Here is a 25583-nt window from a genome sequence, read left to right on the forward strand (position 1 = left end):
CCTTGTAAGCATGTGTTCACCAGTAAGACAATAGGAAAATATATCTCTAAGGAAGGAGTCTTAATGTTTTTGTGTGTCATGGGCCCCCTAGGCAGTCTGGTGAAGCCTATAGACCCCTTCCCAGAATAAGTTAGGGTTTTTTAATGTATAAAACAGATTACAAAAGAAATCAATTACAATAAAATATAGTTATCAAAATATTAAAATAAGTTTAGATCAAGAACTTCTGACCTAGAGGAACACCACCCCTAACCCACATCCAAGATTTTGTAGATTGTAAACAGTTGATTTCTCCTTTGATTTGGCAATTACTATAAAATATACAGAATTAAAATATTTTGTAAATAAGAAAATTATATTACTTTGCTTCATTAATCTGTCCTAAATCTAAAATTCATATTCATAGCAATCATCTCACAAACAGATCATGAACATGATGCATACACACTGAAACAATCAAACCCTTTGTCCACTATGCCTCTCTTCTTTTTGTAAATTTTACTCATTCTAAACTTAAATACAAAACAAGAAAAGAAAAAAAAAGAACACTGCCATATACACAGTAGAACATAAGAAAAGATTTAACAATAAATTTCCATTTCTAGAAAATCTATATAATAAATGCCACACATTGTTTTCAGTTACCCAGCTTTTTTTTGCTTCCTTGTAGGCTTTCTTTTGTTCTCTGCTATTCATTTTTTACTTTATTTTTTCCCTTCCCTGACTCCCCTCCCCTGCCCTAAAGAAGGCTACAATTAAACACAGATAGATAGATAGATACATACACATACACACACACACACACACACACACACACTCACAGAGGTATCTATAAACATAAACACACATATATATGTATATACACACATACACTCATACACATAAGACCATACTATGCATATTTCCATTTGTCATCTGTTTCTCTGAAGGTGGAGACAGCGTCTTCCTTCCTAAGTCCAAGTCTTCCCATGTTTTTCTAAATCAACCAGCTCATCATTTCCTACACCACAGCAGTATTCCAACTCAAACCTATCCTTTCTGAGAGATTGTCTATGAAAGTTTTTTTCCCAATTTTCTGCATTCCTTCTATTCTTTTATTTACACCAGAAAACTTTAATTTAAAATAACAGAAATTATCCATTTTGTACTTCAACAATGCATTCACCTTATATATATATATACTATATAATATATAGTTTAAGGTGTGATACTGCTAAATCTGCTTCCTTTGCACCTTTTTTCTCTGGTTTCTTTAAAATTCCTGACCTTTTGTTCTTTCAAATGAACTACGTTATTATTTTCCTAAGTCAGTAAGATAATTTTTAGTAACTTAATGGGGATGGCACTGAATAAATAAATGTTAGGTAAAATTGACATTTTTAAATTATATTGGTTTTCTCTACCCATGAACAATAAATATTACTTGAATTATTTAAATATGACTTTATTTGTATAAGAAGTGTTTTATGTTTATGTTCATATAGTTTCTGTGTCTGTTTTGGCAGGTATACTCTCAAGTATTTTATACTGTCCAGTTATTTTAAATGGTCTAAAACAATATTGAACAATATTGCTGACACACAGTGTAGTTTCCCTATTTTTTTCTTTTGATCAAATCTAGTTCAGCTTTAACTTTGTCTGGGATCATGATTACTACTCCTGCCTTTTATTTTATCCTTATGTGTATCTCTCATTTTTATAGCGTTTCCTGAAAACAACAAATTGTGGAATTCAAATTTTTAATCTGTTATTCATTTTGTTTTATGGGTAAATTCATCCCATTCACATTCTAAGCTATAATTACTTGTTGTGATTTTTTTCCTTCCTATTTTTCCTCTCTATCCTTCTCATCTTATTTACTCTATCCCTTCTCTGCTTTACTTCTACCCATTACCTTGCCCTCCTATTCCTTAACCTACTCACCCTTCCAAGAGTCCCTCCCTTTTCTCCCCCCACCCTATCCCCTTGCCCTCTTCTTCCTGAATGTAGAAGATTTTTATACCTTTCTAGATATATATGTTGTTCCCTTTTAAACCCATTCCTAATGAGTAAGGTTCCAGCACTACCCACCTCCCCCCTACTAGCTTCTTCTGTATCAATTTTTCCTTTTATGCCTCATTTGCATTAGATAATTACTCGATTTTTATCTCTCCCTATGGTGTTATTTTTTTAGAATCACCCCATCATACACAGCTCAGCCCAAGCCTTTCTTTCAAACTACCCAAATAACGATGACAGTCATAGGAGTGATGATAGCATTTCCACACATGAGAAGTAAACAATTTGACCTTACTAAGTCCCTTAGAATTGCTCTTTAATATTGACCTTATATTTCTCCTGGATTTTATACGTCAAATTTTCCATCAGGTTCTGCTGTTTTTGTCACAGATACCTGAAAGTCTATCAATTCACTGTGTCCATTTTTTTTCATTCAGAATTATACTTAATTTTGCTGGGTAAATTACCCTTGTTTATAATCCCAGATGCCTCTCTAAATTATAAAATCCTCTTCATTAAAGGCCCCAGTTCCAAGGCTTGGTATCCTTGGGCTCTCAAAGCCATGTAAGGTCTCTTGGGTTATTCGTTATTTGGTCATTTCAATCATGTCTGATTCTTCATGACTCCACTTGGGATTTTCTTAGCAAAAATAATGAAGCAGTTTCCCATTTCCTTGTCCAGCTCATTTTACAGATGAGAAAAGTGAGGCAAACATGGTTAAGTGACTTGCCCAAGGTCACACAGCTAGTAGGTGTCTGAGGCCAGATTTGAACTCAGGAAATGAGTCTTGCTGACTAGAGGCTTACTGTGCCACCTAGGTCTAGTTAGAGCTGGAGGATGGGCCTAGAGATAACCTGAATGTCTTACATCTGAATATGAGCCTAGGTTCAGTGAGAATAGTAACCAAGTGATGAATTTTTTTCAGCCTAGCAATTCATGATGACTGCCCCAGTTAGGTGGTGTGACTGGAGTCTATAGAAAACCTACCCACATTGATGAAATAGAAGATCCCTAATGTACTCAAGGAAGAAGCAAATCACAAATGCAGATACTAAGAAAATAAAACTATTAAAATATCCTTACAGTTTCAAACTGCAGGTGGCTATCCTTTAAGAAACCCCGGATCTTGTCAGGAGGCAGAATGCTGAATCGAAATCGAAACAGGTCCATTTCTTGCTGAATGAGCCAGCGCCTGAGATCCTCTCTGATACAGAGAAAGAGAAGTATAGGTTACGAACCCAAAGATCACAACTCTTGGCGATTTTCATGAAAGAGTATTTAAGAAGATTAACCAAACACAAACCAAGATGTTTCTAGGGAGATAACGAGCAAAAATGAGATGCATTCTTAAAAATAAAGACAATAAGCTTACCAAATATTAAAGTTTTGTTAAAAAAAAAAGAAAGAAAATTCTGAGATTCTGTAGATATAAAAAATTGATTGTTCTAAATGAGGAAAATAAAGCATTCCGGGAAAAAGAAAACTACTTTAAACCCTAATTTTGAGCATGCTCTCTTCATCCGGACTACTGAAACAGCCTGCTGATTGGTTTCCTTGCCTAAAGTATCTTGGTACTCCTCCATATTCCTTACATCCTCCAATCAGCTGTCAAACTGATCTTCCTAAAGTGCAGGTCTAACCATATTATCCCCGCCCCACCCAACCCCTTTTCAATAAACACCAGTAGCTTCCTCTTATCTCAAGGAAGAAATATAAAATCCTGTTTGGCTTTTGAAGCCCTTCATAACCCAATCCCTACCTACCTTTACTTCCATGCACATACTCTGCTATCTCTGCTATCCAGTGACACTGGCCTCTTTACTCTTCTCCTGACTCCAACTGTTTTCATTGACTGTCCCCACCCCCACTCCCATTCCATCTAAAACATTCACCTTCCTCATCTCTACCTCCTGGCTTCCCTCAAGTCTCAGCTAAAGTCCTACCTTTTGCGAGAAGCCTGTCCCTAATCTTAGCCCACTGCCTCTGGGACGACACCCAATTTATCCTACACATATCATATCTGTACATAGTTGTTTGCATGTTGCCTCACACATTAGACTGTGATTTCCTAGAAAGAAGGGGCTATTTTTTGCCATTTTTGGTCTCAAGCACTTGGCGCAGTGCCTGGCACATAGCAGGCAATAAAAAAAGCTAGCTGATTTGACTTAACTAAAATTGGGCAGGATGGGAAGGATGTGGAGGAGTTATTATTTTAAAAATTCCTAGAAAAGATATTTTACCACTTACTAAAAAACTTTAATTTAATATTTCCAAAGCTTTATGTTGTTTCTGATGGAGCAAAATTTTTAAACACCATAAGGATTATCTTTTATTTGGTTTTACTAATTACTAAATATGAAGTAAGACTGATGAACTAAATATGGTATGATTAAACAATTAGACTTCATCTCCAAACATTTAGTATAACATTCTAAAGTATATCACAAATGATACGATAAAGTTATGGGAGAGGACACCCAGAGAACAGAAGCACTGTGCCTGTTCCTATACAGTGTAAAGGGCGCTGGCTTTGTAATCGGAGGACTTGGGTTCAAATTCTGCCTCTAATTCTTATTACCTAAATACCTAAAGAGGTATTTCTCAGTAAGTCAAAAGTTTTGCCTGTAGTATTAAATTTTATAAAATCATAATATTAGGTAGGTACAGGTGTGCCTCGCTTTTTTTTAAACTAATTACAAAAAAAAAAAAGCGATCCCTTAATTTACAAAGCAAATAAATTAGGTATTAGTACTACAAAAGAATTAATCCATTTATAAAAATAATTCACCAGATAGTTACTTTAAATATTAAGCTACTCTAGGGAAAGAATGATTCAATTTACAAAAATTTGATTTTCACAGACACCCATAGTTTGAAGAAAGGCACCACAGAGTATCTTTTGAAACGAGTTCAAAACATTCAGACCACTGACTGCCACGTAAGAAGAATCTCCCAGTAATTTCCCTCACATTCATTTGTACACCTTTCTGATCATCTTCCAGCCAATCTACGAATCAAATGAAGCATGAACATGTAACAGAACATTAATATTAAAAAGAATATGCAAAAGAAAGGCAAGCTTTTTCTTCCTCTAGGTGGCACTATTGACTTAATAAAAGGTAACAGTTTTACTTTATTATAAAGTATAACCACATTTTATAAACATACTTGAGCCTATCTAAGCACTATTATAAGACAATATGAAACACAGACATATATCCCTTAAAATAAAGAAAAAGCTCATATCACATTTGAGTGACAGGGCTTTCCTTGGCATTTTTCTTAAGTATGCCAGGTTTTTTCTGTTATCAAAACTCTCCTACACTTTAAACACCCCTTTCCAATTTTTATTTTGTTCTAACCCATGATCAACATAAACCAAGAACAGACTCCACAGCAAATAGACATATAAATCCATTTAACTGTGCTAATAAAATCAGTCTCATCTACTTTACTGATGCTAAATTCTCAACCAACAAGTATTTATTAAAGATCTGTGCTTAGCATCATAAGCACCCTCCTCTTGCCTCCTCCCTAATTCTCATCTCTATCTTACCTACTTCAAACTAGCTATGACTCACCTTCACCTTCCCTCTAATCTGCTACCACCCTCAACTAAACCCCTCAAATATACCTGTAGGCGATATTTCATGTTTCAGGAGGATACCAAAAAAAGGCTATTTGGTTCAGAAATTCATTAATAATAAGCAATTATGAATCACTGACATTAGCATGATTTTGTAGCTTAAAAAAAGTGGGTAAGCAGATCACCAGGAGAGACCACCTAGAGAACAGGAGCACTATGTCTGTTCCTATACAGTCTAAAGAGCTTTGTAATCGGACAACCTGGGTTTAAATTCTGCCTCTAATGCTTATTGTTTATATCACTTTGGGCAAGTCACATAATTTCCCTGTACTTCAGTGAGTTTCCTCATCTGTAAATGGAAAGATCTGGCCAAGATGATCAGTGAGGTCCCTTTCAACTCTAGATCTATGATCCTATTATCTAGGTTCTAGTGTCACCCAGTTCTATCACTAATTAGCTCTGTAACTTTGGACAAACCGTTTAATCTTTATGGACCTCAATTTCTCTATGTGGGGCTTGGCTGAGATGCTCTCTCAGATCCCTTTTTACTCTAATTCTATTAATTTGATATTTCAGAAATCAAAGAGAAGAAACCCATAGATTAAGGGTAGAATCAAGAATCCAAAATTCTGAATCATTTTAAAATTGTGGAATGTTACTTAGAAAATTGCTATAATAGAAAACTCTATCTTAAAAAGTGCGGCACCTTGCAAAATCAACATGCCAACATTCCAAAGCCTTTCCTTGAACATGCTATGGTGTGGAATGCAAACCCCAGAGTAGAGGTGGAAGAGAGGAGCTGATAGTATGTTGGCTGCCAACTCTCTCTTGTGGAGACGGGAGCACAAGTTAGCCACGGATTCTCACAGCCAGAAAAGGCCTTGCCAGAAGTTGATCCATGTTCAGTTTGGGGCATGAATGGACCTGTAGATTATTTAACCCTGATCTAAGAAATTCTACACACAGTATAACATTTCAACCCTCATTATACCAACCTATACCCCAAGATTTCAAACTCCAATATGAACTACGCACAAATCCACGAACCAGAAATATAATCCCTGCATACTTACGACTGGCAATAAGCAAGACGCAAGATAAAATGAGATATGTGATCCCTTCTTCGTGCTTCAAATTCATCCTCTAAACTTTCCTGCAAAGCAATAACAAGCATTTAAGTTAATCAGGAAAAAAATTCAAAGGAATAAGAAAATACTGAGGCAACAGAAGACATCAAAACTTCAAAGTCCACAAGATTCATACAAGCTCTGACCAAAAAAAATATTTAGTGAATGCTAAGTAGATTTTATATTTATCCTCACATGACAGTAAACCATGGAGCAATTTAAGTGCTCCTCCCCTTCCCAAGGACACACGGCTACCCGAAGAGGCAATGCAAAGGATGCTAGATTTAAGAAGGAAGGGAAGAAAGGAAATAAGCATTATTAAACTTCCTGTATTGATGTTCAGTCATGTCTGACTCTTCCTGACCCCATTTGGGGTTTTATTGGCAAAGATACTGAAATGGTTTGCCATTTTCTTCTCTAGTTCACTTGACAGATAAGGAAACTGAGGCAACAGGGTTAAGTGACTTGCCCAGGGTCACACAGCTAGTAAGTATCTGGGGCTGGATTTGGACTCAGGCCTTCCTGACTCCAGGCCCAACACTCTATCCACTGAGCCACCGTACCATCCTAAACTCCTTGCATACTCAACACCATCCTAACACTATTTTTACAAATATTACTTCCTTTGTTCCTCTTTACTTCTATACCTATTATGTGCCAGGCACTGTGCTAAGCGCTTTACAAATATCATCTCATTCGATCCTCATAGAGATCCTCAGAGATACAAGCTGTACAGTTGGGGAAACTAAAGCAGACATAAGCTGAGTGACTTGCTATAGTCACCGAGCTAGCATTTATCTCAGGGTGTTATTAAACTCAGGTATTTCTGACTCTAGGCCCAACACTCTCTACTGCACCACTGGCAGGTGTCTCTAGAGTCTGAAGTCAAAGGACCTAGGTTTGAACCGAGACTCTGCTACTTATTACTTATGTGACAATTTTCCTGGGCCTCAGTTTCTTCATACGTAAAACAAGGGGGCTAAATTAGATGAGTCCTTCCAAGTCTAAATCTATGTTCCTATCACTCTGTGACCTGGGAAAACCTAAGTCTGGTTCAAGAAACTTGCTCTTACATGAAAGGATTCCAGGGTAACATAACTAAGGCACAAAACTCTATCATTGCCAGAGGGCCAAGGAATCTTGGCCTTTACTGATAAATAAAGCAAACCAAGTTCAGTATGGGGCAAATAACTCTCTGGAGTCAAAGAGCTTAGTTTTAAATCTCACTTCTGATGCCTATTAATCTTGAGAAAATCAAAACCTCTCTGTACTTCAGTTTCTCCACACCGTAACTTAACCTCAGAATGCCCCCAAGGAACTATCTAAAACTTTTGAAGTCACAGAAAGTTGACAATTGACTTTGTAAAGGCAAATTTCCTCACTGGAAGTTACCTATAACAATGAAATCACAGAATGTGATCCCACTACCAACTCTCCTAAAAAAAGTAAAATTAAACAAAATGGTTCGAATTTAACTGAGTATAAAATGTCACCATAAAAAAGTATTATTATTGTAAGGGAAAAGTTAAAATTTAACAACTCTGAATACTAGCTACATGGGGTAGCTAGGTAGCACAGTGGATAGAGCGCCAGGCCCAGAGTCGGGAAGACTCATCTCCCTGAGTTCAAATCTTACCTCAGACACTTACTAGCTGTGTCTGGGCAAGACGCTTAACCCTTTTTACCTCAGTTTCTTCATCTGTAAAATTGAGCCGGAGAAAGAAATGACAAACTCCTCTAGTAACTTTGCCAAGAAAACCCCCAATGGGGTCACAAAGAGTCGGCCACAACTGAAACTACAGAACAACCACAACCTACAGAGACCTCAGCTGGTCGCTACAAAGATTGAATAAGATAAAGTCTCTGCTCTCAAGGGCTTTTGATACATTAAAAAAAATTATAACATGAAAAATATATAAGAAGGGTATGTTCATAAACAAAGAGACTGCTGCTGATTTTTAGTTGGGCAGAACTTTTGAACTGACGGATATGATAGAAAGCACCTCAGGCCTAGGGAAAAGGAGCATTATTGAGACATGAAATGTATAAGAGGAACAATGAATGGCGCACTTGGCAAGAGCAAAGAACACATAGAGTGTGGAAACATAGAGTGCTGTCACATGGTGGAAGGTCTTGAATGCAAGGCTGAGAAGCATGAACCTTGTTTGAGGGAAATAGGGAGCTACTGAAAGATTCTGAACACAGAGATAACAAACAGATCTGTGCACATAGAAGATTTAGCTGGGCCTAAGTATGAAAGATGACTTGAGACAGTTGGGAAGAAGAGAACAGAGATGGACAAATCATTAGGACGTTACTGCAAGACTAGATGATGAAGAAGGGTACTAGGATGGTAACACTAGGAATAAGGAGAAGGGAATAGATGGAAAAGATATCAAAGAAGTAGAATTAATAGGATTTGAGTACTAATTGGATATGGGAGGAAAGGATCAAAATTAATACCCAGGTTTGTGAACATGAATGGAAGAGTTTAGCCAATGCATCCAACACAATTCCTCACAATCTTAGCCAAAAGAAAAATATTAAACTTTCCAAAAGGAATCCTCAATAAGAGAATTTGAAAACGGAAAAAAGTTGTACCGAAATAAATATATCGTAATAACCTTAACAGCCAATAAAGCAGTTAATGTTTATGTTACCAGCAGCTACTCAGTGATCCATCTAACACAAGTATACAGACGTATCAATCTGCCACATCAATCAACACGCACTTATAGTGCCAAGCTTTTCACTAGGCACTAGTAGGGATGGGGATATTTAAAAAAGAAACAATCTCTATGTTCTAATGCAGGAGAAAAAATACACATAATAATGCATAATATAATGCTATTTAGCATACATGTATACATTTTATACTTATATATTTTGTGCTTATATATGTATTTTAAGTATATATATTTTATACTTTATATGTATTTTTCTTTTCCATTAGAATATAGAGATTGTTTCTTTTTTCATATCGCTATTCCTATTAGTGCCTAGTGAAAAGCTTGGTGCTATAAATGCATCTTGATTTATATTGTATATACATAATAAATAAAGAAAAATACAAAATAGTTAAATAAAAGGTTGTTTGCCAAAATAGGGCACTAGCTGTTGTGGAGGGATAGAGAAAGCCTTCATATAGTAGAAGGTCTTTGAGTTGCATCTCAAAGGAAAAAAAGGATTATATGAGGCAGAAAAGGAAGTCCAATGTAAGCATGGGAAATAGCCAGAACTAAGGTACAGAGATGAAAGAAGGAATGTTGTATGTGAAGACCAAAAAAAAGAACAATTTGGCTGGATCACAAGAATATGGGAGGGGGAATAGTGTCCAATGAATCTGGAAAGAAAGGCTGAGGCCAAACTGAGAGGGGCTTGAAAACCTAAAAGGAGGGATTTGCATTTTATCTTTGAGTCAACAGGAAACCATTGGAGTTTATTGAGTAGGAAAGTAACATGGTCAGATCTACACTTAGTTTTGGAATTATTATAAGGAAATTAATTTAAGGAAAATCACCATGTCCTAGTTTGTAAGGACAGAACTGAAGCAGGGAGAAGAATTAGGAAGTTGCTGCAATAATCTAGGCAGGGGATGATAAGGACCTGAATTATGGAAGCTGAGTGAGTAGACAGAAGGGGTCAGATTCAAGAAATAGTATAAATGCTAAGATGTGGCAACTGGTTGATACGCTGAGTTTCAGATATTTCCAGAACATTCAGTTTGAAATGTCCTCTAGATTTCTGGTGATACTGGACTGAAGCTTAGTTGAGAGTTAAGGGAGTTATCTTGGTAGAGCTGATTTTTAAACCCGAGGGAGCTGAGGAAGTCACCAAGATAGGCTATAGCTACAGAAGACAAGAGAGGCCAGGACAGAGCCCTGAAGAACACATGCAGATAAGGGACGTGATGGGGATGATGAGACTGCAAATAAGATGGAGAACAAGAGGACAGACAGAAAGGAGGTGAATCAGGATAGAGTGGTTAGTATAAAGAAAATCTAGAGAGAAGAGAGTATCTAAGAAGAAAAAATAATAGTCAAATGCTTATAAACTAAAAGGATGCAAACTGAGAAAAGACCATCAGAATTCATAACTCAGATCAGTTGGGGAGAAAAGCTTCAGTTGAATGCTAAGTTGAGTAGGAAGCAAGAGGAGAAAAAGAGAAGGCAATGAGCATGGCCAGTTTCTCCCCTACAAGTTTGGCAGATAAATGTAAAAGAGACATAAGGAAAGAGTTTGAGGGGATGGTAGGATCTGGTGAAAGTTTTTAAGGATGGGGGAAGGCTTAGGTATATAATAATTTATGCAAATGAAAAGATTTTTATCTGTACTTACTCTGTAGGAAAATTTGAGTTTTCGAAGCTCACTCTCCAGCTTACTCTGGTATTGCTCAGACCCTTTCACGTAGCTCACACCAAGATTTTCAACTACTTTGAGCACTATAAAAAATCACAGCGAAAATGAGAGGGGGAGGAGGGGAAAGAAAGAAAGTAATCAAGTAATCTGGGCTTTTAAAAACTATATTAATAGGGAAAAAAATCCTTTAATTGTTTTACCTAGCCCTATTATAACTAATGGTATATATAACAGAAAAAGCAACAATCAAGTATATTTTTGGTGAGTTCATCTCCCTCCTCAAACTCATAGTAAATTCAATTCACCTCTCTACCCATTTCATGTTCTATATTTAGCATGTAGAGCTCAAACATGGTGCTACATTTTTTTTTCCCAATTAAAGAAAATCAATCCCTCTCTTCCTTTCACCTCCCCACTGAAAAAGAAAAGACAAATAAGATCCTTGTGACAAATATGCATAGTCAAGCAAAAATAACTTTCTTCACTGACCAAACCCAAAAAATATCTTAATCTGCACCCTGAATCCTTCATTTCTCAGTCAGGAGGTAGATGACGTGTTTCATCATGAGTCCTCTGGAATCATGATTGGTCATTGCACCGATCAATGTTAAGTCTTTCAAAGTTGTTTGTCCTTACAATGTTATTGTGACTGTATGAATTGTCCTCCTAGTTCTACTCTCTTCAATCTTCATAAAAGTTTCCCTAAAATTATATTCTTCACACAGTGGTACTTCATCATATTCATATTCCACAATGTATTCAGATATTCCCCAATTGATGGGTACCCCCTAAGTTTCCAGCCACCATAAAAGGAGCTACTATAAATAATCTTTATACATAAGGTCCTTTTCTTCTTTCTTTGATCTCTTTGGGGGTATAGTCCTAGTAGTATTACCCCTGGGTCAAAGAGTAAACACAATTTAATAGCTTTGGGGGCATAGTTCCAAATTGCATTCTGGAATAGGTAGACAGACTACTTCATTTTTGTGGCATCGACTAGACATGTCAGAATCAAGCACAATTTCCCATACTTACTATACCATGGGGATGAAGAAACATAGATACAAGTCATCAAAATGATTGCCATGAGGAGACCTACACTTAAAGATCAGTGGTGCTTTGAAAGTAACTTATCTCAGAAAGACTTACATGAACTGATGCAGTGAAGGGATCAGAATCGGGAGAACATTGTACAGAGTAACACCGATATTCTCAGCAAGACAATGATTCAAGACAATTCCAATGGACTCAAGACTAAAAATGCTATCCATCTCCAGAGAAAGAACCGATGGAGTCTGACTGCAGATCCAAGCATGCTATTTTTTTTACTTTCTTTATTTTTGTGTGGTTTTTTTGTCTGTTTTCTGGCACAATATGACTAATATGGAGATTTGTTTTGCATGATTGCACATAAATAAGCTGTATCAAATTGCTTACGGTCTCAAGGAGAGGAAAGGGGAAGGAGGGAGGGAGGGAGAGAATCTGAAACTCAAATTTTTTTTTAAATGTTAAAAATTGTTTTTACATGCAACTGGGAAAAAAATAAAATATTATTTAAAATTTAACAGAAAGAAAGGAAAAAAAAAAAAGAAAGTAACTTATCCATCCTTCCCAACAGTACAAACCATTTCAGAGCCTACTTCAAGTCAACAGTTGTGCTAAATTAGAATTCAGGGCTAACGTGTACCTGAATTGCAAAGAAATGAGTGATCCAAAATTACCTTAAACATTTCAGGTCTAACGGTTAGAATGTAAAGTATCACTCACATTTAAGTCTTTCGATAGCCAGAGTTTCAAACTCTGACAAAGATATGTTTTCAGAAGGAGGTTGTAGGTAGAACTGAAGGCTATGAGGATAGGAAGCAGCCCTCTGGTCACCTGCCAGATTCAGTTTCTTTCTCTTTAATCCAGAAAACTGCATCTTTGTTACCTTAAGGAAAGAAAAAAAAAAAAGATTAGCTGAAATATAGTAAGATAGCTTTCAACTTTGCCCACTTGAGGGGAGTTCCTCATTTCCACCAACATACATATTAAGAGGCAGTGTGGTATTGGTCTCAAAGTGAGGAAGATAGAGATTTTCAAATCCTATCTCTGACACATTCTCTGAGGACCTGACTTCTTTGGGTTCCACATGAATGTTCATTTCTCTTGTAATGAACCTGGTTTTTACATAAGTCTTATGATGTTGTGATTGCCTGTTGATACCTTCACACCATATTTCTTATCCATCTCCTTCTTACTATTCACACAAGCTGCCACAAGCTGGACTGAATTCAAACCCAATGAGATATTACTAGCTGTGTGACCCTGGGCAAGTCACTTAACCTCTTCCTCAGTTTCCTCAACTGTAAAATGAGGATAATAACAGCACCTACCTTCCAAGGTTGTGAGAATCAAATGAGATAATAATTGTAAAGTACTTACTATAGTGTCTGGCACATAGCAGGCACTAAGTAAATGTTGGTTATACTATCTGCCTAACAGGGTTGTTGTAAGGAAAATACACTATAAACCTTAAAGAACTACATAAATATGAGTTTATTATTAAATATGAGTACAGTGGCCAGTCAACTTCATTTTTTTCTCTTTTTTTTTTTCCAGTTCAGACCTGTGCTTTCATTAGTATGGAGAACTCTGGGTTGGAAATCTTGATCCACCTACACAGAACAGCTGTCCACTGAAAAGTTAAATATGGCTTGGCCACATGATAGATATTTTTACTTTATTTAACTAATGCTTAAGTGAACGAACAGACTTACACGTAGTTTTGACCATATATTACATTTTACAGGGATAAGCAAATACCTGGTCATGTTAAAAGTGCAATGTAAAATCTAAAAAATTAAACATGACATATGTAAAATTCAATTATAAAATAGATCACAAAAGAACATTATGGAACATGGTATATAAATTGAGAGACACAATTGTTTCTACGTTCATGCTACAACTGTATATAAATTGATAGAAACACAATCACTTCTCGCTATGTCCCAACTACAATGGCCTAGTCAATAGAGTGTCAGGTCTAAGATCGGAAAGACTCATTTTCCTGAGTTCAAATGTGGCCTCGGACACTAGCTGTGTGACCCCAGGCAAGTCATTTAACCCAATTTGCCTCATTTTCCCTATCTGTAATATAAGCTGGCGGACATGGCAAACCACTCCAGTATCTTTGCCATGAAAAACCCAAATGAGGTCAGAAAGGGTCGGACATGACTGATACCACTGACCAACAACAAAGAGATACAATAGCTTCTCATACAACTTTATTAGCCCCACGAGGAAAAACTCTAACTTATTAAAGTTTAAGTGACTCGCCTAGAGTTACACAGCTATTAAGTGTAGGAAGGTGGCGTACAAACCATGATCTTACTGGGTCTCAAGCCCATCACTCCTGGCCACATTTATTAAGCACTTACTGCAGGTGATCCAACACGGTAATACTGTGCATGCTACGGCTTTGGGCGCAAATCCCTCGGTTTTCAAGCCCTTCCCCTACTCGGACCGAAGTCCTCCTACTCTCAATTGCCCACAGAGAGTAAAGGGGGGAGGGGGACACAGGGTAGGGAAGAACCGGGCGCAGGAACGCACGCATGTCAATTTCAGTTGTCGATCTTCCCAAACTTCCCGGACCTAGAGCTCCCGGGGAAGCTAAGCATGCTGCATCCCAAGCACCACACACCCGGTCACAAGCATCTCCTTCTCCCCCAACTCTGCAACCCCGGCCACTCCTCACTTTGTCCTCCCAATACCAGCCCTGCTTCTCAGCCCAAGCCCCCGCGAGGGGAAACGGGGACCCGGCACAGAATCCGGGGCTTCATAAACCCCAGTGAAACAAAACCCACTTACAGGCTGGAAAGAGGAAACGTGTCCCAAGATCCCGACGCGAAGTTGTTACCCGCAGCAGCCCCAACTCCCCTAAAAGTGCAGGGATCCCTTCCCTCTAGAACCAGGACTCAGCCCTTCTCTAAGGCGGGAGATTTCGGATGGAGGCGGAAGTCGTCACAACTCGCGCCGGCGCCGGCCCCGCCCCTCCCGCCCGGCCCCTCTCACTCTGCGCCGGCTCCGCCTCCCGCCCGGCTCCGCTCCCTCCGCGCCGGCCCCGCCCCGCCCCAAAGTTCAAGGTCGCCCGGCTCAGTGTCTGATGCTTCTTCTGGTCCTGTATCCAGGGAAGCACGGCTCAGTCACTCCAGTTACGCGCCCATTTCTTCTGCATCTATCTAGTGTGTTCTGATTTATATATGCCGCCTCTCCCCGTCAGAATGTAAACTCTTTAAAGGAAGGAAGAGATTGTTTTTGGTTTGGAGTTTTGTTTTTATTTTTTTCTCTGGTTTCCTCACATCTCCTCTAAAATCCCACCTTCAGCACGAAGCCTTTTACAAATAAGATATTACAGGATAAATTAGAGATGCTATTAGGGAAGGGGCGCTAGCATTAAGGAGGGCGAGATTATCTGCAGTTTAGCCTAAATATATCTTATTTGTACATTGTTGTTTGCATGTTATCTCTCCCCTTAGACTGTGAGCTCTTTGGGAGCAGGGACAGCTTTTGCCTTTCTGAGTGCTTAGCACATTGCCTGGCTCATAGTGAGTGCTTAATAAATAATGATTGCTTGATTTGGTAGTGGAAACTGGGATGTGCATCTAGGTAAAGAGACTGTGAGGTGTGAGGTGTTGACCGCAGCCCCAGCACTGGTGGAGCCCTGCAGGGGTAAGAGTTTGTAGCCTGGCCAGAAATTGACACGGTGTGGGTGTATGAGCTTGAATATGTCCAACCAGAGAGAAGGAAAAGTTCATTCACCGGTCTCATTTTTTTTAAGATTCCCTAAAGTTCTTGACAGTTCTTGGAGCACTGGCTGCAGCAGAACCTTAAATATAGAGAGCAAAAGAAGAGATTCTTCCGGGCTTGGGTGTGATGACAGATACAGTGGGAAGACTGGATTTGGAATCAAAAGATCAGGGTTCAAATCCCAATCCTGGACTTGGTCAGGGGACATTTTCTACCTGTTTAACCTTGGGCAATTCATTTAACTTATGAGGGCTTCAGTTCTTCCTCTGTAAAATGAGAGAATTGGACTCGATGACTTCAAAGATACTTTCTGGGTACCTTCTAAATCAATGATCCTCCAACTTATTTGGGTTTGCTGTTACCCTTTATTCCCAGGATCCATGAACTCTGGAGGTAGAGTATCTCTTTTGATCATTTTGGTCCTCCCTTCCTTTCTCCTACCAAATCAAACTCCAGGCCCATAGCCTTTATGAAGTCCACATAGCTTGAAAATACATTCTTCATTTGCTTTGTATTTGTTTTTGTTTTTGTTTCTTTAATTAAAACCTGTTTCATATAGATATAGAGAGCTGACAAATTGGTTTATTTTGATGAATTTTTTTCCTTCTCATGCTTTGTTAGGAAGGATGGCTCACTGGGTAGGGAAAGGGAAAGAATATATTAATAAACTAAGATGATATAAAAACCAACAATGTCAATAAAATCAATTTTTAAAAAAAATAGAATCATAGAAGCAAAGGACAAGATGTAAGCAGTGCCACACAACTCTGTGAGGAAAGATCTGCAATTTTTTAAAAAACAAATTCTTTTCCCCATCGAGGAAAATGAATTTGGGTTCTAACATCATAGTCGGGAATGTGCTGTCTGAGGAAATGGAAAGAACACTAAAGAAAACAAAAATTTAAAAAAAAATAACTCTACAAGACCAAGAGTACAAAGAGGAAGTCTGTGCCGAAAGTGACACAGTTTTGAGGGTGTTAAGGATTGATTCTCAAGATATCTGAAGGAGGAGAAAATGTCAAAATGGAAAAAATAAATCTCAAACTTTATTAGTACTAAAAAAAATATGAACACTAGTAGCTTCCCAGACATGTGCTCACCTTTATAACCTATACAAACTCACGGATGAGGGAATTCATTAGAAGGAAAGAGATTAGCTTTTGCAAACAGTATTCTAAAGTAGATCACTTTTTTTTTACTATCACCCAATTAACAAAATACAAGATCGCACAGTGATTATTTTTTGATATTGTAATCAAATCCATAGAAAAGTATTTGAATCAGCAGAACAAGATATCACCTTAAATGTTCTCCTCCAACAAAGATGCTTCCTGTCTATGTGGCAAAATTATGCAAGATTCTGTGACAATATATAAAAAGGAGAACCTGTTTGGAAACCTTCTGATAATTAATAATAATCATGTTTTTGGGTTTCACACAGTACACTTTTTTATTATTGAGGGGGGTGGTGGTGGTGGTTAACACAGCAAAGATAGATAGATACATAGATAGATTTAGCTAGTAATGGAAAAATTCCATCTATTGGTACACAAAGGCATAAGGCAGAATGCATAGCCATGTGAAGAGTGGGTGTGTGGGTGTATATGCCTGTGTATCTTCTAAGAGTAAGCAGGATTAACAAAGCAGAGAAAGAAAAGATGACTCTGGACCAAGCCTTGAGGGTACACCCACAGTTTAGACTTTGTCAATTCACCATCTGACACTGTACTTTACCATGAGGACCAATGTTGTTGAGTGTGTTTTTGTCTTTTGAAACTTGTTTAGATTGTTTACAGAGATGGGGAACTATGGGTATAAAATATTGAATATGCTGTCGGACATGGTTGTTGAGCTGATTGGTTTTGATGAACATTGTCTCTCTCTCACAAACACACACATGCACGCACGCACATGCACACTTTATTGAAAGGGATGGTCTACTAGATAGCGGAAGTTTAGAGAGGACATGGGAAAAATCCAGCTTAGCTGGATCATAGAGTGTGGGAAAGGGCAGTGAGACCAAAAAGACAGATCAGGGATAAATTGTGAGAGGCTTTAAAAACTAAATAAAAGAGTTAATGATGATTAGAGGTAATAAGGAGTCACCTGAGTCTGAGTAAGGAATGGCACGATCCAATCTGTATTTGAGGAAAATCACTTTGTCATCTAAGCTGGAGTGAGGAGAAACTTGAAACAGAGAAACCAACTAGGAGACCGTTGAAATAGTCTAGACCAAGTGTGGGGAACCTGCAGCCTCGAGGCCACATGTGGCCCTCTAGGTCCTCGGATGTGACCCTTTGACTGAATCCAAACTTCACAGAACAAATCCCCTTAATAAAAGTATTTGTTCTGTAAAACTTGAACTCAAAACTTAGACTCTGGGCAAGAGGTGGTAAGGGCCTGAACTAAGATGATGGCTGTGAGAATAGAGAGAAGGCGGTAGATACGAGAGATACTGAAGAGTCATAAATGGTAAGATTTGGCAACTGACTAAGTATGTGGGATGAGGGACAGTAAAGAATCCAGGATGATGCTACAGGATGAACCTGTAGACTGGAAAAAGTATAGTGTCACTCAAAAAAATAAGGAAGTTGGGAAAAGGTATGGGTTTAGAAAAAAGATGAGTTCAGTTTGGGAAATGTTGAGTATGACATGTGTCTGGACCACCTAGTTTGACAAGTCCAATAAGCAGTTGATAACAGTGAATATCATACTAGACATGGAGTCAAGAAGACCTGGGTTCAAATCCTTCCTCAGATACTATGTGATACTGGGTAAATCATCTAACTTTTCTATGCCTCAGTTTCCTTATCTGTAAAATGAGAAGGTTGAATTCAGTGTCTAAGGTATCTAAGAGGGATCAGAGAAGGAATTTATGATCTGATAATGTGGGACCGAAGCTCAGAGAAGGGACTGGGAATGAATATATTGATCTGTGAGTCATCTTCATAAAATTTATGATAAAAAGCCATAGGTGCTGATGAGATCACCAAGAGAAAAAAGTAAAGGATAAGATATAAACATTCCATGTAGCTCTGAGTGGAAAAAATCTGCAAAGATTTTCATAAAAACTCCTCATCTTCAAGAGTGGTAGAACCACCACAGTTGGATTTGATGTCATAGTCAATGATTCATTCGCACAAGAAGGATAGTGCTTGTGTGTACAAAAATCTTAATAAACGTATATCCTTACGTATAAGATTCACCCTGATGGGATGAAGTGTAGTAGATACAAACTATGATTCATGGGATTAATCAAAACAGTCATACAAATATCGGCCAAAAAAATATTTCCCAAAAAACAACTCCTTAAATTTTTTAAGATGGGAGTCATATCCCTCAAGTATTATGTTCTCCAAGCTAAACATCCCCTTTTTCTTTAAATGGAATGATTATGGCATTATTCAAGTCTCTTTCTCTTCTGGTTATCTTCCTGTTGATGGAGGCTTGCCTTTCAAGGCCTCCCCCAAATCATGGCTCTCAGAATTAAGAACAGTATTTCAATATCCACTAAAAAGAGGATTTTAATGTGGTTTAGCCACACAAATTTCACTTGGCTCTGGTAATAGTAACCTATTCTCTGTTACAGTTGAAGTTGTTCCCCAAGTTAGGCTTTAATTATCCCCTGTACTATATTCCTCCCTGCCAGAAGACACACTTTCCCATGCTTCATGATGCAATTTATCTTACATGATTTATTTTCATTATAGAATTTTTTTCCCTTGAAATGCTCCAAAGAACTTTGTTTTAGTAGAATGTCTTCATGTAACTGAAGAAGGTGTAAATACAATTCTGTTACTAAAACAAGATCTAATTCTGAGATGACTAATCAGTTAAATCCTTTCCAAAAAGGGTTAGAAAGAAAAAAGGTCAGGAGAGAAATGCTACAACATTATGTATTATTTGGCTTATTCAGTTATGGTTTGTGTTCCATTCTGTACATTGTTGTCAGAAGGACACAGAGGGTTGTCTAGGGTATCGTGAAGAAGTGGCTCTTTCAAACCCTTCTGTATTATAAATATTCAATTTCACCAGTATCATTCAACAGGAAAGGCTACATGGGTTAATGGGAAATGTGTTAGACTTGTAGTGAGGAGTTCTGTCTAGTTCTAATCCTTCCTTAGAAACTTTTTAGTTCAGTCATTTCAATCATGTCCAGTTCTTCCTTACCCCATTTTGGGCTTTTGTTTGGCAAAGATACTGGAGTGGTTTGCTATTTTCTTCTCCAGCTCATTTTACAGAAGAGGAAATAGAGCAAACAGGATTAAGTGACTTGCCCAGGATCACACAGTCAGTAAATGTCTGAGACTGGATTTGAACTCATGAAGATGAGTCTTCCTGATCCTAAACCCAGTGTTCCATCTACTGCACCATCTCACTGCCCTTCCTCAGGACCTTACTAGTCAGTCAATAAGCATTCATTAAGTCCTTACTATGTGCCGGGCACCACATTAAGCACTGAATATATAAAGATAAGCAAAAAAACATGACTCTTCCTCTCAAGGAACTCAGTCTAATGGAGGAGACGTAAATAACTATAGAAGATACGAACGAACAGGAGGCAATTTCAGAGGGAAGGCATGAGCATTAAAGGAGATCAGGAAAGGCTTCTTGCAGAAAGTGGGATTTTAGCAGAAACCTGAAAGAAGTTAGGGAAGCTTGGAGGCAGAGGTAAGGAGGGAGAACATTTTATATATGGAAGATAGCCCCTGATAATGCACTGAATCAAGAGATAGTGTCTTGTGAGAGAAATACCAAGACCAGAGTACAAGTAGTTGGATTACAGAGTATGTAATGTAGAGGCGAATAGAATATAAGACTAGAAAGGTAGGAAGGGTTAGATTATGAAGGTCATTAAAAGCCAAAATGAAAGATTTTATGTTTAATTATGGAGATAATAGGGAGCCATTGGAATTTATTGAATAGGGGAATAACCTGATCAGACTGCTTTAAGATCACTTTGGCAGCTGAATAGAGGATAGAATGGAGTAGGGAGAAACTTGAAGGAAGGAGACTAACTAAAGGAGACTGTAATAGTCTAGGCATGAGGTGATGAGGGTCTGTACCAGGGTAGTAGTAGTGTCAGAGGAGAGAAGGAGGCATATAAAAGAGATGTTACAAAAGCAGAATTGATAAGACTTGACAACAAATTGGATATGGGGGGCAAGAGAGAGAATGAGGAGACAAGGATGACACCTAGGTTTTGAACCTGAGTAACTATGAGGATCATGATGTCCTAGATAGTGATAGAAAAGTTAGGATAAGGGGTTTAGAGGTGGAAAGATAATGAGTTCAGTTTTGGACATGTTGAATTTAAGATGTCTGTGGCACATCCAGTTTGAGATGCCCAATAGGCAGCTGGACATATGAGACTGGAGGTCAGGAGAGAGGTTAGGTATAGATAAAGAGATCTGAGAATCACTAGCATAGAGATGAAAATTGAATCCGTGGTAGCTAATGGGATCACCAAGAGAAAGAGTGTAATATCCAGTTACCTTTAGGCTCTTTAATATGGGGAAGATTTGTATTTTTAACGGCTTGAATTCATAGCAATTCTTCATTTGAAAGTGTAATTTTGAAATGGCTTGTACACATGCCCCCAGTTAAAAAGCAAAACTCTCTAACAAGGGGCTGAGTAGAGTTGGCGGTCAGCCCTATGCTAGGAAAGGTCATTCTCCTGTGAGGCTCCAATTGCATCCTCATGCTATAATCAAAGGGAAAGCAGGCAACATAAAAACAAGGAAAGCCATGGGCATTTATGAGAAATAATACTAAATCTGAAAAATGTGTTATTCAACAGATTTTTTAAAAAACACAATTAAACAGAAATAAGGTAGGGGCAGGATAGGGACCACAAATTCCTTGCAGCTGTTTTTTGTTATTGTTTTTTCATCTTAGCACATCTGTTTCTGAACTAAATTTTAAAAACACAGTCCACATTCTCCACTTGTCCATTTAGAAGTCATTTCTCATGGCATTAAAGAAAGGTAAATTAAAGATGTAGCAGACATGGACTATATTTTCCCTGCTTATAGCTCTCCCTCCTCACCTCTGTCTCCATGCTTCCCTAACTTCTTTCAAGTTTCATCTAAAATTTCACTTTCTGCAAGATGCCTTTACCCATCTCTCTTCTTGCTGAGAGTTTACCTCCAATTTACTCTGTATACATATGTCATGCTGAATGCTCTCCCTTCTCTCCTCATTCTCCTTGATAATCCAAAAACTCCATCAGTGCTCCTTGCATTAAAAACTTTCACCCTTCTGTCCAAGGGCTGATCTCTCACTAGTTTCCTTTCTTCTCAAAGTAGGAGGAACTACAAATTCCGGGGGGTTTGTGTCAAGCCAACCTCTTGGCAGAGGTTGTTACAGTAGCATAGAGGGAGAAGAAAATAGAGTCCAGGACAGAGCCATAGAGGATGGTCCTAATTAATGGGCGAGACCTGAAAGAAGATCCAGAGAAGGAGAATGGGAAGGAGTTTAGACATAAAAGGGAGGATGATAGCTGTTGGGGATAGATGGGTGGATGGATCAAGAGAGGATCATTGTTGTTGTTTGTTTATTTTTAAGAATGAGGGAGACATAGATATGTTTGTAGACAGCAAGGACATAGCCAATAGACAGGGAGAGCTTGAAGATTGGAGATTGGTGAAAGAGTGGGGATGATACAGACAGCAATTTGCTGGAATAACTATGAGCAAGACCTTCAATATCTCAGTTTTACTAGAGTTTTTTCACATTAAAGGTTAAAAGTAAGTTAGTATTAGTATGCTAAAGATAACAACTTCTTGGCATTTTATCTGAAGTTCTTTGTTTTTTGTTTTCCAGAAGCAGTCAGGGGATATTCAGAAAATGGGAACTCCATGGGTTTTATCAGCAGGATAGCTTGTCTGTATCCAAAAAGGCAGCGTTTAACTCCATCAAAAGCAAAGCGCAAGTGAAGCTTAGAGAGACGTAGGATTCTTGAGGCTCTGCAGGAACACTGATGAGAGTCAATTCTATACTGAACAGCAATAATCCCAAGTGCTTCTATGATGCCTCGGAGACTATTTATGGGCCAAAGACCTCTGTATTTCAACTACTCAGTGAAGATAGAGCCACACTGATTAGTGACAAGGACATAATCCTGGAGAGATGGGTTGAACATTTCCATGGTGTTCTTAACAGACCATCCTCAACCAATGCTGAAGCCATTGATGGTATACCTCAAGTTGTAATCTCTTCCTCTCTAGCCAAACCTCTGATTGAAGAGGAAATGCTAAATGCCAAAAGGGTCTTTTGAGTGGCAAAGTTCCTGGCACTGATTCCATCCCAGCAGAGATCTACCATGCAAGGAGTCTATTGCTCATACATGAACTCTTCCGGATTATATAGTAAGAGGAACTCAACCACCAGAAGTTTGAGGATGCCTCCATTGCCCGTCTCAGGAAAACAGGCTGCCCTTTGACAACCACTGAGGGATTTCTCTCCTAGTCACTGCTGGCAAGATCCCTGCAAGAATCCTCCTTAATTAGTTAATTAATCATCTGGAAGATGCCAGGAGCAGAATAGAGGTCTGTATACAACATCTGTTGACCTGACCAAGGCCTGTGATTATATGTGTTTTGTGGTTTGTTTTCATGATGCCATGAGTTGAAGATGAATTGGATTTTAATAAAGGAAAGCCGTGCAAAGTCACCCAGCCTCACTTTCTCCTCCAGAGTCATCTGGATCCAGTGGCTGGATATAAGTCAGGATGACTGGAGATGGCCCAGTAAGGCCTTTGATATTGTCGATTGTGAGGGCTTGTGGAAGATCATGAAGAAATTGGGTTGCCCAGAGAAGTTTGTCAGCATTGTATACCAAATTCATGATGGCATGCTCTAACAGATTCTAGATGAAGGATGATGCTCTTATGCTTTCCCAATCACCAATAGAGTGAAGTAAGGTTGGGTGTTTGCCTTCAACAAGGATGAAAACACCATCAAGATCAGCTTCTGCACTAATGATAAACTATTTGACTTGAAAAGGCTATAAACCAAGACTATAGTGGAGAGATCGTTAGTACGTGACTTTTTTGTTTGCAGATGATTGTGCACTCAATGCAGCCTCTGAGAGTAGGATCAATTCTCTGCTGCCTGTGCTAATTTTGGCCTGACAATCAACACCAAGAAAACAAAGGCCCTCCACCAGCCAGCATCACACCATCTATAGGTGGAATCATTGGTCACAACAAATGGAGAAATTTTGAATGGTGTGGATAAGTTCACTTACTTTGGCAGTACATGCTCCAGGGCTATTCACAGAGATGATGAGATCGACATAAGCATTGCCGGTTCTAGCTCAGTGTTTGGAAGGCTACAAAAGGAAGCGTGGGAGAGAAGAGGTATCAGGCTGCATACTAAACTGAAGGTCTACAGAGCCATTGTGCTGACTATATTCTTGTATACCTATGAAACGTGGACAGTCTATTAGCACCATGCCAGAAAACTGAACCACTTCCATTTGAATTGTCTCAGGAAGATCCTGAAGATCACCTGGCACAATGATGCCAAGGTCCTCCCTAGAGCTGAACTGCCAAGCATTCAAACTCTGTTATAGAGAGTGCAATTCCAATGGGCTGGCCACATATTTGAAATGCCAAATGCACACTTACCCAAAAGATTATTTTATGGAGAACTCACAAAAGGTAAGTGCTGACATGGTGGTCGGAAGAAGAGGTATAAGAACACTTTCAAGGTATCTCTGAAGAACTTTAGTATTGACTGTGAGACATGGGAAATGCAGGCACAGGATTATTCAGCATAGAGTGTCACATGAAAGAAGGTGTTGTACTGCATAAGCAAAGCAGAATCGTAGAAACACAAAGGAAAGGTGACCTGCACAAATTTAGAGCTACTTCCAATCTAAATGTCCTAACAGACCACTTGTGCCTGATCTGTGATAGCACCTTCTGAACTCAATTGGTCTTATCAGTCATAGACAAACACACTGCACCCTGACCCCAACATTGTGATGTTATTGGTCTTTTTCAAAAACAAGGGACAAACAGTTAACCAACTAAAATCCCATCTTTTATAGGAAGCCTTTCCCAGCTCCTCTTAATAATAGTGCCTTCCCTCTATTAATTATTTCCTATTTATCCTATATGTAGCTTTTTGCATATATGGCTTTGCATATTGTCTTTCCCATTAGATTGGGAACTCCCAAAGGGCAGGTGTTGTCTTTTGCCTCTTTTTGTGTCCCCAGTGCTTAGCACAGTGCCTGACATATCATAGATGCTTAACAAACATTGATTGATTGATAGTTAAATGATCTTCATGGATTGTTTTCCTTCTTCCTCATGGCTTTTGACATTTTGATCTCTAGTAAAATAATTTTATTTTTTATCTAATCTATTTTTCATCTAATCTATTTTAATCTAATTGTTTATATTTTCCAGTGATAATTAAGACTTTTCTTGATCTTTCCTTAATTACACTCGGTTTCTTTTTTATTTCATTTCATGATTTTCTTTTTCTTCTGGGGGAGAAGGACTGAATTGTGATTTCATTGGTGTCAAGAATTCCAACTGAGGACCCTCCTTCAGTCAATGGAAAGCAGAAACTATTCAACAGTTTATAGTCTTAAAAAGTTACCTGGTTCAGAAAAGAAGTTACAATACCGCACTGCAAGTATATGTCAGAGATAGAACTTGAATTCAGCTCTTCCTGACTCAAGCCTACTCTATTCACTACATCATACTG

At 38.3% G+C, this 25583-nt stretch overlaps 1 protein-coding gene across 1 annotated transcript in view; it reads right to left on the reverse strand.

Annotated features, from left to right (window-relative positions):
- The window catches only part of PRIM2 (DNA primase subunit 2), a 361392-nt gene extending 346364 nt beyond the window's left edge, over window positions 1–15028 (reverse strand). Inside the window, exons 1-5 of the mRNA XM_036767629.1 lie at window positions 14923–15028; window positions 12838–13000; window positions 11050–11153; window positions 6658–6737; window positions 3082–3202 (exon numbers count right to left, since the gene is read on the reverse strand). Of these exons, the coding sequence (XP_036623524.1) occupies window positions 3082–3202; window positions 6658–6737; window positions 11050–11153; window positions 12838–12991 (459 nt within the window). The 5' untranslated portion in view covers window positions 12992–13000; window positions 14923–15028. The remainder of the gene's footprint in view (window positions 1–3081; window positions 3203–6657; window positions 6738–11049; window positions 11154–12837; window positions 13001–14922) is intronic.
- Window positions 15029–25583: the final 10555 nt, after the last annotated feature.

The sequence above is a fragment of the Trichosurus vulpecula genome, chromosome 7, assembly GCF_011100635.1.
Source record: "Trichosurus vulpecula isolate mTriVul1 chromosome 7, mTriVul1.pri, whole genome shotgun sequence".
Classification (NCBI taxonomy): Eukaryota; Metazoa; Chordata; class Mammalia; order Diprotodontia; family Phalangeridae; genus Trichosurus; species Trichosurus vulpecula.